This window comes from Lonchura striata, chromosome 4 (assembly GCF_050655825.1).
Source record: "Lonchura striata isolate lonStrDom1 chromosome 4, ASM5065582v1, whole genome shotgun sequence".
NCBI classification, from domain to species: domain Eukaryota; kingdom Metazoa; phylum Chordata; class Aves; order Passeriformes; family Estrildidae; genus Lonchura; species Lonchura striata.
Genome location: NC_140706.1, coordinates 43,787,612 through 43,804,827, shown reverse-complemented (window position 1 = coordinate 43,804,827; position 17,216 = coordinate 43,787,612). Strand labels below are relative to the sequence as shown.

Sequence of the window (17,216 nt, the reverse complement as noted above, 5' to 3'; positions counted from 1 at the left end):
CTATTAATCAAAATAAAGTGACTGAAACGACAAAAGTTTTACCCTAAATGGCTTTTCCTCTAAAATAATCCACATGTACAGTGTCTATTCCATGATTCCAGTCTCTAGACACAATGACCATGCCTCTGTTCCCACCTAGACACCATCAGCCATACATTTCCTTGACATAAGCAAAAAACACCTTTCCAGTCATCTTGTACAGCCACCTCCTTTCAGTTTTGGTGACATTTTTGCCATGTTCCTGGAATCTGTCAGCCCAAGAAAAAATGGACTTGTATCCATGTTGAAATAATCACCTCTCCTGCAGGATCTTTTGTTGCCTTATTTTGGTGCTTACATAACGTCTCCTGAGAACTGTATGTATGTACATACCAATCTTAACAATTTAAAACTTTAAGGTAACTTTCTACATCTGCCTTGGGGCTTTTATGACAATACAGAGGAGAAACAATAACAAATTGGAACTTCGTCTGACAATATAATTCACAAACTGTGAAGAAATTGCATTTGCTAACAATCATTAATATTGATTTACCCTGACAACTGAACAGCATCTACACCTCTCTTTTGGAAAAGTTAAGATGATAAATGACGTGTAGTGGGTTATCCCTGGCTGGATGTCAGGTGCCCCCCAAAGCTACTCTATCACCCACTCATCCAATAAACAGGGAGAGAAAATGTAACAAAATGCTCTTGGGTCAAGATAAGAGGAGGGAGAGATCACTCACCAGCTGCTGTCAGATTTGACTTGGGGAAACATTACTTGACTTTATTACCAGTCAAATCAGAGAAAGGTAATGAGAAATAAATCCAAATCTTAACAACACCTACTCCTACCCCTCCCTTCTTTCCAGTCTCAGCTCCACTTGCAATTTTCTCACCTCCTCCCTGAAGCAGCACAGGGGGATGAAAACAGGAGCTGTGGTCAGTTCATTACACACCTATATCCAGCAGACAAGTAAGTTATAGCCTTGAAACCTCCTAAGTCTTAAAGTCCATGTAATTTCATAGTGATCTTGGCACAACAGAAAACCAAAAGTTTCTTATACACACATAAACCCCAACAAGACAGGTAGATGTAACTCACACAGGATACACCTGCAAAGAATAACCATAGTTACAGTTAAAAAAAAATCTCCTTACCTGATGCTGCTGATTCAGAACTGATGCTATCTTTAACTACACAGGCTGGACTTAGGGGCAAAACATCATCATCAAAACTGATCAGATCTCCTTCCACATCTAGTTTATTTTGCAAAGCAGGTGCTGAGGAGTTGGCTGCAGGGGACAATTCCCCCAGAGACTTTAAAACCTTGTCTTGGGCAGATACAGAAGGCCGTGGAGGAGCAGCAACTGGTTTTAGTGAGGCCAAAGAAAGGGCAGGATTTTCTGAGTAACATGACTTTTTAGGAACAAGAGGCCTTGGAGCAGGAACAGGAAATCTCTTTTGTCCATCACTGTTTTCTGCAACTGATCCACCCCTTGGATCAAGAAAATCACTACTGCTACTTTTAACAAGGCTGGGTTTTGGCTTCTTTGGCAGTTCAGGTTTGCTTACAACACTGCTCCCAGCTATTTCAGACTGAGGCTGCAATTCCTTGGAAGGTGTTGATTTGCTTTCAGTCCATGCATCCCACTCTTCTGAAGCTCTGCCTGCCCCTGGCTTTGGAGCAATCACTGGCTTCTTTGTAGTAGCAGATCTTGGAACAAATGAACGAGGGGCAATTTCTGGCTTTTTTGATAATCCTGAGGTATCATTAGTGCCTTGGGATTCAAAAACTTTGATCCTTGAAACAATACTATTTTGGTTCCTTTCTGTACTCATGCTGTCCATTGCCAAGTGATTGTCTAGTAAGCTGTCTTCATCTAGAAGAGGGGACCGCTGAATTGGAGGTTGCTGCTGTTTTGCATTAGACTGGTTCACTTCTTCTCCACTGTCTATCTTACTTTCAGTAGTTTTGACCACAGGTCTGAGATTGCTTCTTGATCTTGGCTTTGGCACAGGACATATCACAGCATTGGGATTTTCTTGGCACCTCTGAGCTTCAGGATTTTCAAAGACTATTAAAGGATTCTCATTTTCTGCAGGAGATTTAATCAGGAGAGTTGCAGGAGGCCTAGGAGGTTTAAGAGGACTCTGCCCTGCTAACAGAAAATAAAAGGTTTTACTTATCTGTTCTAGAAAATTTAATTTGTGTTAATTTTGACTATCAGTATGGTAAACATGATGGTTTTCATTGAGAACTCTACTAGTGCTTGCAAAAATAAAGTTCTGTCCCTAAAATAAAAAGACAAATGGAAAAATATACGAACTTTAGAATAAGCTGAAGATTGTTGAAATGCATGGTATCTAGAATTTGAGTTCAAAAGCTCCTGTTAACTTGCAGTATTGAGAGGCATGCAAACACAATCCAGACCAAAGAAAAGTACAGTAGCTTCCCCAACTTGGTTAGCACACTTTTCAGTCTAAATGTATGAAGTGCTGCTATTTTGACAAGATATCTGAGCTCCTATGTCCCCAAAGTTCTGACCGTCATTTTGGCTGAACTGAACAAAACTTTCAAGATTTAATGATACCCTGAATGCAATAGTAGCTTTGCAGAAGAAAGGATTTTTACAGAAACTTACAGTAGTAATAATTCACAGAAATTTAACTGTTACTCATATTAAATGCTCCACAGACCAACAATAAAGTGCATCTTCAGAAGACAGAATAAGGTTTTCATCACAGAAAAATCCAAAACAGCCTCACCTCGACAGCCTGTAGATTCCCAGTGTGTAGGCACACTAGTTTTTACATTACTTCCTGGCAAATGGCTGATTAGTTCCTCTGGAAAGTCAGTTTGTGTTGCAGAAGTAGTGGTATGTCTACGAGCAGCAGCATTATTGTTATTTGTTGTATTTACTTGCACTTGATTGATTTCTTTTATCACCTGCTCATATGATGGCGGAAGCTACAAAATAGAGAGATAAATATTAAGGTACATTCAGATATGATACTTACAAAAAAATTGGCATATGAATTAAAATAACACTAAATTAACATATACAGAGGAAAAGAACACTGTCATAGTGTTCTAGTCAACGTGATGAAAGTCCGAGCAAGCAAAAACTGTTCCTGTTCTAACCTAATAAGCTTTTTTACCTTTGTAAATCAAACAATGCCTCATGTAGATTCAGGCTCACCTCAGCTGGAAGATGCTCATTTCTCCTCCACTGAGCATGAGACGAAGCAGAAGGGAATCCTAATCCTTGAGGAGTGACAGGACTTGCACCTGGAAACCAGGAGGATGGCCGCAGGGGTTCAGCAGCAACTATTGTAATTTCAGGACGCCTGGAATGAAGGCAAAGAGGAATGATTACCTAAAACATTTAGAAAAAGTTCTTTTAAAGCATAACAGTCCAAGGTCTTCCTGAAATGGGAGTAAAAATATGTCTTTTTGATTTACCTAAAGGTGTTTTTCTATTATTTCAAAGCAACTTACCTGACCTTTCTAACAAACACCTAGGCTTTCATTCAAAGCCCTTAATTAAATGCCTTAGCCAAAAAGTAGGTTTATTGGCTTCAGTGAAATAATTTAAATGCTTAAAGTACTTAAACACAAGTAAAACTCAATTAGATGGCAGAAGTCAATCTTCACAGGGTAATGAGAACTAATTGTGTATTTGCCCATAGCCAGCTACAATCTGAAAACAGCAGGGTAGTTAAAACTGATTCTTGGCTAGATACCTAAAAACTTGTGTATCCTCAGACCCCAAGGGAAACCTTCCAGGGCACTGAAGTGGGGCAGAGCAAGCCTCCCAAGGCCTTTGGGACAGGGTCTATTTCTTCCATCACCCAGTACTACAGAGACTTCCATGACAGTGAAGGACCCACAGGGAGCACCCCTGGTTTATCACTGTACCTGCTCTTTCAGAGCATCAGCTGCAGGGGTGGCCTGTGCTCCCAGGCCATGGTCCCTGCAGCACCACTGATCATCCACAATCTCACAAACCTTCCACTTTGAAAAGGGACTTTTGTGAGTAGATAAAGCATCTTCTTACAGAAGCTTCTGTCTGCTGACAGAAATAAAGCTGCAGAAGCATAACTTCTAAAACTATTTTAAAAAAATTTAAAAAAAGAAGGGTACAGTTCCTTCACATCTAAAATAATGGCAGACTCGGTTCACCAGCCATCCAGGTTGGTGACCTCCTTTCTCAATACCCTTTGAGAAACTGAAAGGAGGCTTGAAAGTGTGCTTATTTTCATTGTGAAGTGATCCCGTACATAGATGTCAGGAAAATAAGACAGCTCTGCAGAGGTTTGACGGTTGGTTGCATTCTCCTTTTGAGGACACATACAAAAGTTGATGAGAGAATTCCTCAAACTCTTAACCTATAATGCTTAATAATAAAAGTATTTCTATTTTTTCCAAGTCTACTCTAAACATACTAATAATAGAGACAAGGAAAAAAATAAACTAGATGAGAAAACCATGCTGTGTAATACTGTAAAAGTAATACTGTGACACAATATAACAAGTTTTACAATAACAGCTAATTGCAATATAAATAAGAACATCATACCTTCTATCCCTCTGTTGATCACTATGGCTAGAGGTCCGAGAAGCTATTTAAAGAAAAGAAACAGAAGTTTTGAAGAGGTTAAAATATACTGTCACAGGAATATGAGGATAATAGCAGAGCCCTTACCAATCCGCTATCAATGAAATGCAGAACATAGAGCATCTTATCCTAAATCCCAGATTTTAAGACTGGCCAAGGTTAAAAAAAATATTTGTATTAAATATGAGAAGTTTTTAAAATAGTCAGAGTGGAGTTTCATAATCATTTAAAGTCTCTCTATGTCCAAGTTAACACCAAGAGAGATGGTCCTTTCCCCTGTCTTCTTCATTTCCACACCATCCTATATTCTGCATTGTGGGGACCCAAGAGTTGAAACTTCTTTTCCTTTCATTAAAATGATACATGGATTAAACAAAAAGAAATTTTAAACATATGAGGCTTTTCCTTTTGATCAATAATTTCTGAGATGTGCTCTTCAATCTTATTTAACGTCTGTTTTATAGAAGGGAAAGGTACTAAGGCACAGAACCTAAGAAAGATATTTCACTCTCCTGCATGTAAAAAGAAGATATTAAATGTTCCCAGCTAGATATTTGCTAAATTTTAAATCACTTGTGGATTAAGAGTCAGAAAGTTTTTTTCAAACCATGTGTTTTAAGTTGCATAAAATAAACAAATCTTGGTTTTGCCATATTTACATTAAAATATTTTTTTCCAATGGCCTCATTGCATTTTCATTTGTATTTCTTTAGAGACAAAGCCAAATTATCAAAGGGAAAAAAAGTTTTGCACAGCAAGTGCAATTTAAGGAAGTGGTAGCATCTTATTGTGCAACATCACAGCATCATTAGCCAAAATCAGCAAAGCATACTTGATTGGAGAGTTGCAGACTGTTGTGTCAGACATACCTCTTCGACAGGGCATTTTGGATGTGCACTATTCATGAGTGCTAGAGGAAAAAAAGAAGGGGTTACAGAAGACAAAGAGGAGGTGAAGGAGAACAAACCAAGGCTTCAGAGTGCCAGAAGCCATGATCAAATGTGTTAGTCATGCAAGGATAGTGCATGTGCCAGTGATGTAAAGGGGTAACTGTAATGTCTATTCACAACACTATTTATTTCACTTTTTAATTTCCTAAAAAATGAAAATAAAAGTACATTTTATTTCTAGTCACATGCTAATTTTAACAGTGTCTGTTTAGAAGTTTTCCTTGCACTAAATTAACCACGAAGAATACAACTGAACATGGAAATGCCCACTGTATGGCTCAACAAGTAAACACAGTGGGAATGTGGAGAGGGAAATCAAATCTCTCTGAATGATTTTTCCAGTATAAAACTGTTTATTTGGGTCTGTCTTTTCTCCCTTCCAAAAATAATAATTTACACTGAGGACTTGATACAGGTGCAAAGAAGTTGGGATCCCCTACCACAGAGGTATGGCAGGCAGGTTGACCCCAGAGAGGCATACCTCAAATTACCTCACATCTAAATCAGTTCTATAAAAATTGTTTGACTAGGTAAATAAATATCTTGCCTTCACTTCCCTCTTTATAGATCTCAACATAGCACTGATCTAACACACATGTTAGAAGGAAAAAACCCCAGACTCACTCAAACCAATCAAATCCAAGATTACTTTTGCAAAGATGATGGAAGAAACTGTTCTTTTGGTAAATGCAGTCAATACAACTGCTTGGGTTATAACCCAATTCCAATGATAAAGGCAGGAGAAATTAGAGCTAATTATTGAGGAATGTAAAACTGAATTGATAAACCTGTCACCTTACTTCACTATTTCTTAATTTCTGGATAAATTCTACAAACTCTTTCTTCCTGTAGACTCTAAATGTGCTTCTATTTATCAAAGTGCTGCTATTTATTGAACAGGAAAAAACTAAAAAAAGCCTGAAGGACCTTTTTCCTTTCTTAACATAGGCAAAAAAAAAAAATCTAGTGAGGTATCTATGTAATCCATTAAGCTCCAAAATTCAAGTAAACATATAAACTCTCCTGAAAACAACACATTTAAACTATTTATATAAACATAACTTTACTAATTGATATATAAATATATAAACACGTCTCCTTAAGAGGACTAATACCCAAGCCATCATGTATATTTTCAGAATGTACTCATTTTTCTGGGAAAAAAAAATCTCTCAAGCATTAATGGAATACTTCCATGTTTATAAACATTTAATATAAACATTTCTTTTTTTAATGACACTGACCAAAGTCTTCCCATTCTTCTGTCAACATCTCCTCTACTTTTGCGGTCACACAACCACACATTTAGAACATACTTTGTTTTGGAAGCTCTTAAGAGGATTTAAATCCACAGCAGAAACAGAGATGAAAGCTACTACATTTACCTACTGTCAGGTATTTCACAAATGCTAGGGAAAAGAAAATACAAACTTTCTAAATAATCCTTGTCCCAGACTTGCACAGCTTTTATTCCTTCACTATTTCTAAGAAATTAATTTAAATTAAAAAGTACATGAAAGAAGACATGAATTGTTAAAATATACTACATATACGACTTTAAAAAACACAACCTGCAGCCAACTTTCTGGCCTTGTGGTCTTTCCTTTAAGTCCATTCTTCCTTCCCTTTGTGGATTGTCTTGAAAAAGCATACTATTAATTCTTCCATCAGAAAAATACAGATTTCAAATTATGACAGTTTTAAGATTCAAAAAACCCTCTCTTCCATCAGGGGAGTCAACTGAAATGTATTTCAGCACTGCTTTATATACTGACAACTGAAAACTGTTCATTTCTCAACTTCAACAACAGGAAATGCTCAGGGTGAGAATCACTAACATTTTCAGAAGCTAATGCTTAGGAGTATGTAAGTAAAACAAGCAAAGTAACTTCAGAAGAGGAAGGAGAGAAAAATCTTAGTGCATAAAAACCTCACTTTTTAATCTTGTAACTTTATTGGTCTTGTGGGGGAAAAAAATCAAATAAATTTATACCATTGTCAGTATTCATTTCTGTTAGTGCCAATAAGGCACTTTATTGGCCAGTGTCAATGAGGCATCTAAATGTGTTTAACCTTGTACAGCATAAAGGATTAATGGTAATACTGTAAATATAGGGCATATCAGTGACTTATATATTCCTCTTTTCTACATATTTCTTACAAGAACTACTTAGTGGGCTTTTTCCAATTATTTTTAAATGTGTGGAGGCAAAGGGTATCCTATTTGTGCTGCATACTTATGTTTCAAATTTTTTCCTCTACTGTTCTCAGGGTCCTCCTTTTCAAGTGTACTTAATATGTCATTTGTATTTGAAATACATACATATGGTGCAGGGGGTATTGTGAGCTTTGGGATCAAAATGCCTGCGTAAGTACAACCACCATTATACCTCAAACCCATAAACTTTGATGCTACAGACAAGCTGGTGGCAACAGAAGTCTGACATGCAGATTTGAACCTGTAGAAGACAGCTGGGCTAGAAATTACAGTCTTTGAGGCAACCTTTTAAGGCAATACAAAGACAACTAAAGTTGGCACAGAGTGCTTCCACTGCATAACAATTATTTGTGTGCTTCCATTAGCAAAACTGTATGAAATACTGAACAGTTTTGTCATTGTAGAGTGTTTTAAAAGCAAGTTTAATTTTACATTAAAGATTGGAAAGATAGCCTCAAATAGGCCAAGCCTTTCTACAACAAGTACATGTGTTAATATTTAAAAACGTGCCTTCTTTCAATGCTTTCTAAAACCAGGTTAGACATTTCTTCCAAACTTATGAAATATGTAGACTATTAGATGAAGAAGTTATTTTTTTCACTATATAGATGACTAGGAATAAAGGTTGTTCATTATAATATCCCAAGGAAAGCCACAAGGGTGGGCAAACACTCCCCCCCTTACCTACAAAGTAATGCAGTTTGAAGAGCTCACAGAATGTTCACATGGAAGAGGTCACGCTTGCAGTCTTTGAAATATCAAAGGTATTACATGACTGCAGAGATCCTTCTTCAGGGAACATTAAAACAATCAGATAATCCTCAAGCCAACACCAGAAAAAGAAGCCTTGATTTCACCCAACATCTGATTAGACTATTTCTGTATGGAAAGGTTGTGAAGAAAAGATACGAAGGTTCAAATTAATTGGAATTTTTTGTGCCTCTCTGCAATAATAGAGTTTTTTCCCAGACTGTTTCTTGGCACAAGGGGGAGGTCTTGCTCCTTTTCTATTTCTGTTTCCAGGCACCTCAAGGAAATATTAGATTGTCTGACATTACAGCTGGGCTGATTGAATGCCTGAATGTAGCTAAAGAGATGGTGATGCCCAATTCCCCTTCCAAACATGGATTTTTGATTCTCCTTGAGTGAACGTTACCACTCAAGTGACTCCACAGTGATAAAAAAGTAACCACTGTCTGTACAGTTTTTGTCTCACTTTACCTCCCTGAGCCTGCTTACCTTGGGCTCAGACCACCAGCAGCACAGGGGAACATGCCAAGGAACATGCCACCCCCAACATCAGTCTCTTTCCTGCCTGGTTCCAGGCTCCAGTGCTGCTCTGTGCAACTTCAGGGAAAGAACTGATAAAATAACAACCTAGGGGAGGTTACAGGGAATCCCCTTCCCACCCCCAGGGTAGTCCTCTATACCTTTTTCACAGCTGATCTGACTATTAGGCATTGTAGAGACTGGCACTGCTGCTGAATAAATTCTTTGTCTGTAGTTTTACTAAAATTTGACAATCATGATTTATGAAGGCACTTTACTCCTTCCTACACCTTTCCTTGGGCTGTATGTTCCTGCCTCTGCACCATTCCCTGCATTATGCCAGCCCAAATGTTTGTGCAGATGGGGAAGAAAATGAGGTCACAGAATTGATCTGGCTGGGAAACAGTGGAAGCCAAAAGAATCTAGGAAGCCCCCAAGCAAAACAAACAAAATGAAAAACAAACAAAACCCACAGCCAAAAATGGCTGCAAAACTGCCAAATGGAAAGCCACAGCCTCAGAGTGCATACAAGTTGTTACACATCCTTCATTCAGCCATGTATTTACTTGGACAGAATGAAAATAGAACAAGCCTGCAGGTTCTTCCAACATTTTAGGATAAGAGACTTGCTTCTGTAGCCCTGCTTCCTAACAACAGCCTGGTCTGGAAGAGTGGAGAAGTGAGTGAAAACGCTGTTCCCTTTTGTCTCACTGCTGCAGCATTTGGCTTGCCTCTTTCCACTTTCTTTGCCATTCTTGTTGGCAAAGCAGTTGCTGTGCTGGCATCAATGTAAACAGTTCCACTGATTTCAGTGGGAGTTGGATAAGAGTGGTGTGTCAAGGCCTGAGACCATCATTAAAGATCTTGGGGTAACTTTTTAAGAGTTGAGATCAAAAGATTACTCCTGAGCAAATCTCATGTTTACATGCTTGCTTCTTTCAGGTTACTTTTCTGAATCCTATGGAGCAGTCAAGAACTGAAAATGACACCATGTTTCTATCTGGAGTTGTGGTCAGGGTGCCAAAGGAACAGAAACTCTCTTTCTCTCTGGCCACAAGAAATGAAGAGACTTATCAAAACGAAATGATATACAGCATTGTCGTGAGTTGAAACCCTGTACATACTTAATATGTTTCTTCCAAATTTGAGAGTAAGAGCCCAAAGAATCAGGGATTAGGAAAGACAGATTTCTAAGTCTGTTAGGGAAATACACTTGTCCAGAGAATACCGTACTTTTTCCAGATTAATTGCAAGGGAAGTTAGGAATTAATCAGTGTCCATTGTAATATAGGTCTATCCTAACAGCACTGGGTAATAGTGTACAAAAAACCTATAGTTTCATATACAATGGCTTGCTATGTACATGGATGTTATTTTGCTAACTTATTATCTTAATAATTCATATGGTACTTATATTTCATCATAGTTATTCACATGTTAGTAAGTAAATAACATGAGCCACAGCTTGTTGACTGGATTTTTATATGATTATGCCTCAAAACAAAGAATCACTTGCTACTGCATTTTCAGAAACAGAGATAGCAAATGCTTAATGATCTTGTAGATGATTTCTCAGTTTCGCAAGGTACTGGGGCTTAGGCAGTCTGAATCAATTTCTGACTCCACCACAAAAGCTCCTCTGTGATCTGGTGCTGTTTTCCAGTTTCCATCTGTGGCAGCAACAGCACAAATAAAGTGCTGCATTTAAGACAGTATCATGCAGACTAGCTCTGAGTAAAGCTTTCATGATGCCCTTTCACTACCTCCAATCTCATCCGCACTAATGAATCCCTGACTAATAGGTCCAGGAGAAACAAATCAGTACTACATGCACTAATTTATTTTTCCCATAGCAGAATCCTGAGGGTTGTTTCATTAATATGAACTTAAAGTCATGGACAGAAAAGAAATAAAACTGAAAAGGGGAAGAAAGTAACAGCATAGAATACTTTGAAAGATGCATCTACAGAAACTCTCTGCCTGGAAACATCATGATCAGGGAAAGGGGAAAAGGACTTAAATGCTGAAATCAGGGAAGAAGAGTTTGGACCTTCATTCAAGATTTACAAACAATCTTTTATTTTCCAAAACAAGCCCAGTACAGGAGTCTAATTCTGTCCCCAGTACAGTGAATAAGCAGCTGCTGCAGCTTTCTACTAAAATTAAACAATCTTCTGTTTTGTCAAATGAACTAAAAATTGGGAACATCTAACCCAAGCTCTTCAGAGAAGGATCACATCTGTGCACAGATGCATTAGTGCATAAGTAAGAAAATGTTAGCAACTGGAAAGAAGGAACAAAAAGATGGTCTAAAGAGAGAAAGAAATTACAGCCCCACATCTTACTGCTTACTTATTACAGCTACTTTGTTTTCACATACCAAAGTAAACAGTTACTAAAAATAAAGATGTAGCAATCTTACAACATTACAGTTCTCAAAAAGGAAGAGTAAACTTACATCTCTTGATTGCCGCTCTTATGGATGACAAGGGTCCTTGGCTTATTGAAGAAAAAAGGATTATTAAAACATGGTTAATGTCTCAAAGAGAAAACAATTAAGTAACACCATGCAAAAATTCCCCATATATTTTAAAGGATTTGCCAAGGCTGTTTTTTCCCCCTGCATTGTTATCTTACAGAAATTTGTCCAAAACCCCTGGACTATACACCCATACCCAACCCCTTTTTAATGAAAACCAGGTTACAGCTTGGCTGCAAAACTGCAAAGATAGAAAGCAAATTATTAAATCCATTATGTCTCTTGATTCTGTCTTGAAGTTCACATTCTGTCTCATGTGGGCGTACATATTCACAGCTTGTAAGTATTTAATGACTTATATTCTCATAAATAAATAAAATTTACACAGTAAAGTAAAAACCTACAACCCTTTTGCTAAATATTTTTAACAATTACTTAACAACTTGTCTTCCCTTACAGTTGAGATAACATTTTTCAGTAATAACTTGGTGGGTGGGGTTAGGAAGACAACATGACCAAATATTTGTTGATACGCAGGGACAGAAAAATGTTTCCTTTTGCCAACTCATCTGTTTTCTTAGTAAGACTAAAGTTTTTGATTCCTCTCTTCTGAAGAAATGTCCTATTTAAGAGATAGAGCAGTCCCTACTATTTCTGCAGGTAAAAAGCAAATCTAATTTGGAATTATCACTTTCAGAAATGTTGTAATTTGAAGAACATGGTATTAATAGTCTTCCACTTTGTGCTAAGCTACAGAGGAATTAAAACAACACAAACAAACCAACCGACCAGTTCAGAAGATTTTTTCTCTTTTAAGTGCAAGAAATAAAGAATATTTATTGGTGAGAAGCCTCTGGAAGTGCTGAATGGACTTTTTAAAGGCTGAAAATAAATAGACTGTATCTGGTTCAAATGAATACAGTATCTTAACAACAAATCAAAAGTATACTAATCAAGCCTTTTCCAGAAACCTTCCAGCACCAGATTCCATCAGCAAGAATGTTAGCACAGGGAGTGCATTAGCATTTAAAGTCTGCTCCCGTGCAGCACACCAACCCTGTCAGGGCTCAGTTTAGCCCCACATGCACATGATGGTTGCAATTACTCCAATGTGATGAAGAGTGGGGGGATTCAGAGGAGAGAAGAAAGAGACGGTCAAAAAGGATGTGGATGAAAAATGTCCTCCCTCTACAGTCATTCTGGAAACTAATTAAGACTAGAAATGAATGTTGCTCTGACTGAACTGTTTTCTGAAACAGTCTGGCTAGTCTAGGATAAACAATGCCTATTTGTCTGGTTTCAGAAACAGTTCAAATGTGGCTTGGCCCCAATCCACACTGCTTGCAAAGCTGCTTTAGAAAACATTTCTATCAGTCATATTTCATTGTGCATTTTTAGCAGGAAAGGGTTCTAACTTTCCTTCAAAGTGTCACATCTTATCTTTAAGAAACACTTTTAGTTGTGTTGTGTCACAGATTTACCTCAGACTCTTTTCTTAGTTCCTTGTGTCTCAAGTCTTTTTCTTTTGGATGTTCATTTTTGAAGCTTTATTCTTCTGCTTTCATTTCTCTGAATAACTACAATCTTTAGGGCTTTAATCATATTTATTATCAGACAGGAAGGAGACTGAAGTCTGGTAACATAAATCTGAAATCTCCCGGATTATAACTTTCTATACTGAGAATTCAGGATTTACTTAAATTTTATAGGCAGATATTAGGAAATCTATGAAGTATTCACATTCAAGTATCAGTAAGAATAAAAGAAACACGTTCTTTCTTCCACTGGCAAAAACCCTTTGACCCATTACAATTTGCCTCAGAATCTGATAAGCACTTTCATATAAAAGCAAGTACTTTTGACTGGAAATCATAGGAGTTGTCACGTAGACGAAAGTTCAAGCTTTCCATACAACATGAGGACCAAAAGGATACATAGAAAAAATTCTTATAATCAAAATGCAAAGAACAAAGAAGAAAAATCTCTCAAGAAACCAACCTAGTTATGCTGAAGAATGGATATAACAAGGGCAGCAAGGCAGCCCAAATAGACAACTATCTGTAATTTAGAACCCAGGACAACATGGTTCTGTTAGAAAATTTATGAGCTCACAGGCAAAACAAGCTGTTAGAAGACAGTTTTTCTTTTCCACTTTCCATTAACAGATCACTCATCAACAACCTTTTGGCAAAACACTACATTTCCTATTCCCAGGAGAGTTTGATTCACATCTAGCTTACAATTATTTAAGCCCTTTAAAAACATGGAAATGACAGTAGACACATTATTTTTTTTCCCCATGAAGCCATGTAAAGGAGCTACAAACTTCATAACTTCATTATATACTAAACCCCAGTAATTTAAATAAGATGCTGGTGATTTTACCCATACCTTATGCTGAGCCTACCCATCCCTGCACCATAGGAAGCAATTCCTAGTCTCTTATTCTGTGTTGCAAAGAGAGAAGTGATAAGGTTACTAATAATCTCCTCTGCTCCACAGTTAATGACATGTTTTCTCTCAAGCCATCCAAATAATTAACATAACCAAATCAAATTTAATTCTCCTATTTGATGAGGTAGGAACTGCGGCAATTACTGTACTGCATGGCTCTTGCCTCTTTCCCACCTCCTCCTCCTGTTCATAAGGCACAGCAATGAACCAGAAGGCAGAAAAAAGAAATCCTCACAAATGCACCTGCCAAGGAAATATTAATCTATCCAAAATGTGACCCTCCCCACAACTACATGAGAACACCCGAGGGGACAGTGTGACAATAACTAACTGTGGGGATGGGAGACAGCAGCTCCTGTGCCACCCTGCAATATGCACAAGCAAAGTTCAAACTCATATTGCTGGGAGAAAACCATGCAGACAGCAGGAAGCTCCAGAGTATTAAAGACCCTTATAAACATTAGCAACAACACCAGATTCATATCTAATACAGAATAAGTAAAGATGCAAACTAGTCATCCATCACCCCCCCCTCCCCCCCCCAAATCTTTTAGCAGGCAGGACTGAATAACCAGAGCAGCTTCTCTGACAGCTGCACATTTATCCCAGACCTTGCTAACTGTTAATTTACATCACAGACTTGGTTTCATTTCCAGCTAAGGCTATAGCTTTGATTAACTTCCCCTGCTGGCTCCTCAAAATTCATATTGCAACCAGAAAAACCCACTCAGTAAGTTCAGAGGGGATCTGTAAGTTGCTGTGCCTGCTATGCTGAAGTTGGGTACTTCAGTCGGCAGCAATATGAAAAGGTCCTATGGGTCACCATTTCTGAAAGATAAAGAACTTGGAGTGGTGTGTTTCAAGTTGTTGAACACCTACTCACTCTTTCTGGCAGGCTCTACTCTGGGTTTCAAGGACAGGTTTTCTAAATATAAATACTTGAGGAAAATGCTTCAAAAACATATTTCAGATCTGTGCATTAGGAAAATAAAATTGCTGCAAGGTAGATTGAGCAAAAAGCTGAAAATTGTTCAGTGGAGTAAGTGCACTTTCTGTGCATAAACCATGGTTTCTCCCTTAACTGGGGCTCTGCTTTGACACTTCCTTGACTGAGCACTGTCTCTCTTCAAACACAATTTCAATGTAGCTACCAGATTTCTCAGAAGGCTGCTCCTGCAGGGTGACTCCTGACCCAACACAGCAACTGTGTGAGCATCACTGACCTCAGCAGTCCCCACAGCACAGAGAAGGGGAGGTGCTGTTTAAGTGGAATAAAGCACAAATCACACAGCCATCTCCAAGGGAGGAGGGAGTTGTGTCTGCCCAGAGCAGGAGAGCTACCAAAGCCAAGAGGCCTGGAGGTTCTGGGCTATCTTTCTCCCACCTAGTTCTTTAGCTGGTTCAGGGGCAGCAGAGTCTCCAGCTCAGAGGAGGGCACCTCATGGGCACATACCCACAAGCTGGCCAACAGTGAGGCAGCTTGGCTATTGAGTGCAAACAGAGGATTGATAGATTTTGCTTGCTTCTGGAGATCACGGGCAGGACTGGTTTGTGACTGTCCCCTTCCTGCCTCTGAGCCTACCCATAGCCACCTAGGGAGGGTTTCCCCTGGCTATCTACAGTCTTCTGCTCTACAGGTTGTGATACTGCTTGGGATACAAAAGACATCCCAAGCTACTAGCTTGTCTCAGCATTTCTTTGTTATCTACTTCCATTCCCTCCTATTGTCTTGCATGGGATTCTCAGCAGGAATTGAGCAGCCCTTCACATTGCCTGTTCCTTTTGTCAAAACCAGGACCTTTAGTTTATTTATCTAAACTGACATAACAATGAATATTCTACAGGAAAGTTGATTGCATTTTTTCCATACATCACTCTAGACATACATAAAAGTCTAAAGGGGAAAAAAAGCCAACAAAAATAATGAAAAAGAATGACCACTTGTTCTAAAAAATTAACATTCTCAAGCATCTATTCCAACATCTCAAAATTTATCCTTTATGTCAATTTATATGAAGCTTTTAATAAAATATCAGTCCTTAGGTCCACATACCTGTGTAAATGTTAAACATTTGTCTAATTGTGATGGTTTTTGACCCTGCTTTACACTCACATATAGAGTAAAAATAATTAAAATGTCGCTATTTTTAATGTCTTGTGACTTCTTGGAATATGAGCCAAGAATTTTAAAATAGCTCATGCTGAAATTACTGTAAAGTAAAACACGAGTTTAATAAAAAACATCATATTAGTTACTTTAGTTAGTTACTTTAGAAATCATGCCATCTTTATAACAGCCAGTGTAGTAGAGTACAACATCCTAAAAACCTATTAAAAGACATTACTCCAAGCACAGAATGTTTTAAATGTCACCTAAATTATTTCACTGAATTATAAAAAGATGGTAGTAACTTAATAGCTAAATTAGGGGCAGTGCAAGAGATCAGTTTTACCACCACCTGCAGGCCAAAGTCACACTTGCTAGTTCCACCATAAAGCTCCTAAAGCTAAACCAGAAGACTCACAGCTATCCCAAATTCATGATATGGGTACAATAGACAGAATTGTATTAATTCTGTGGAAGTAAATTTAGATTGAACATGCACCCACAGTAGTCAGCTGCTTCAATGCCTCCACTGCTGAGGAGCCCCAGTCCTCTAGCTGATAGTGTAAATTAGATGACATGGCACATAAAGTCCAGGTGCACTTTACCCATCAGTGTCAGAGAAGCAGCCAGTGCACAGCCAGCACTCCTATCTTCCCCACACTCATCACTTCCACCAGATCTCTGTGTTGGTGCTGGCATGGTCACAAGTCTGCTGGATCAGCCACATGGCTTTGTTAACAACAAAGAATCCCATCCCAAATATCCTGATCTATTTTCATCCAGACAGGTCAACTGCTCCAGCTGGCTGCAGAGCCACATGAGCATCAGGGTGGCACTGGAGAAGCGATGGGAGTAAATGGGGAGGCCAGCAGCAGTCCTTGGGGTAAGCAGCTCAACCTCCACTGACAAAACAAGCTTTAAGTCCATGATTCTGCCACTAATCCAACAGTAAATCACCAAATGTTGGCTATACCTCATGTCAGCCGCTCTTCTCATCCTTCAGTATTAGCTGATCCACTCTTTATATTTTTTTTCCTGTTAGTGCTGATCATCCATATTGGCTCACTAGGGGATCAGACAAGCACCAGAAAGAACATGGTTGGCAGCAGCCTGTCCCCACAGTCTTTCTGTAAA

At 38.4% G+C, this 17,216-nt stretch overlaps 1 protein-coding gene across 5 annotated transcripts in view; it reads right to left on the bottom strand.

Annotated features, from left to right (window-relative positions):
- The window catches only part of SH3D19 (SH3 domain containing 19), an 80,374-nt gene that overhangs the window by 29,439 nt on the left and 33,719 nt on the right, over window positions 1-17,216 (bottom strand). The window contains exons 3-8 of one of the 5 annotated variants that reach the window (XM_021530209.4): window positions 11,501-11,541; window positions 5,475-5,515; window positions 4,567-4,609; window positions 3,187-3,334; window positions 2,753-2,954; window positions 1,144-2,145 (exon numbers count right to left, since the gene is read on the bottom strand). In XM_021530209.4, coding sequence (XP_021385884.2) covers window positions 1,144-2,145; window positions 2,753-2,954; window positions 3,187-3,334; window positions 4,567-4,609; window positions 5,475-5,490 — 1,411 coding nt within the window. In that variant the 5' untranslated portion in view covers window positions 5,491-5,515; window positions 11,501-11,541. Of the gene's footprint in view, window positions 1-1,143; window positions 2,146-2,752; window positions 2,955-3,186; window positions 3,335-4,566; window positions 4,610-5,474; window positions 5,516-11,500; window positions 11,542-11,978; window positions 14,530-17,216 lie in introns of those variants that run through there. The other 4 variants (XM_085578078.1, XM_021530206.4, XM_021530207.4 and 1 more) reach the window with 4 other exon arrangements.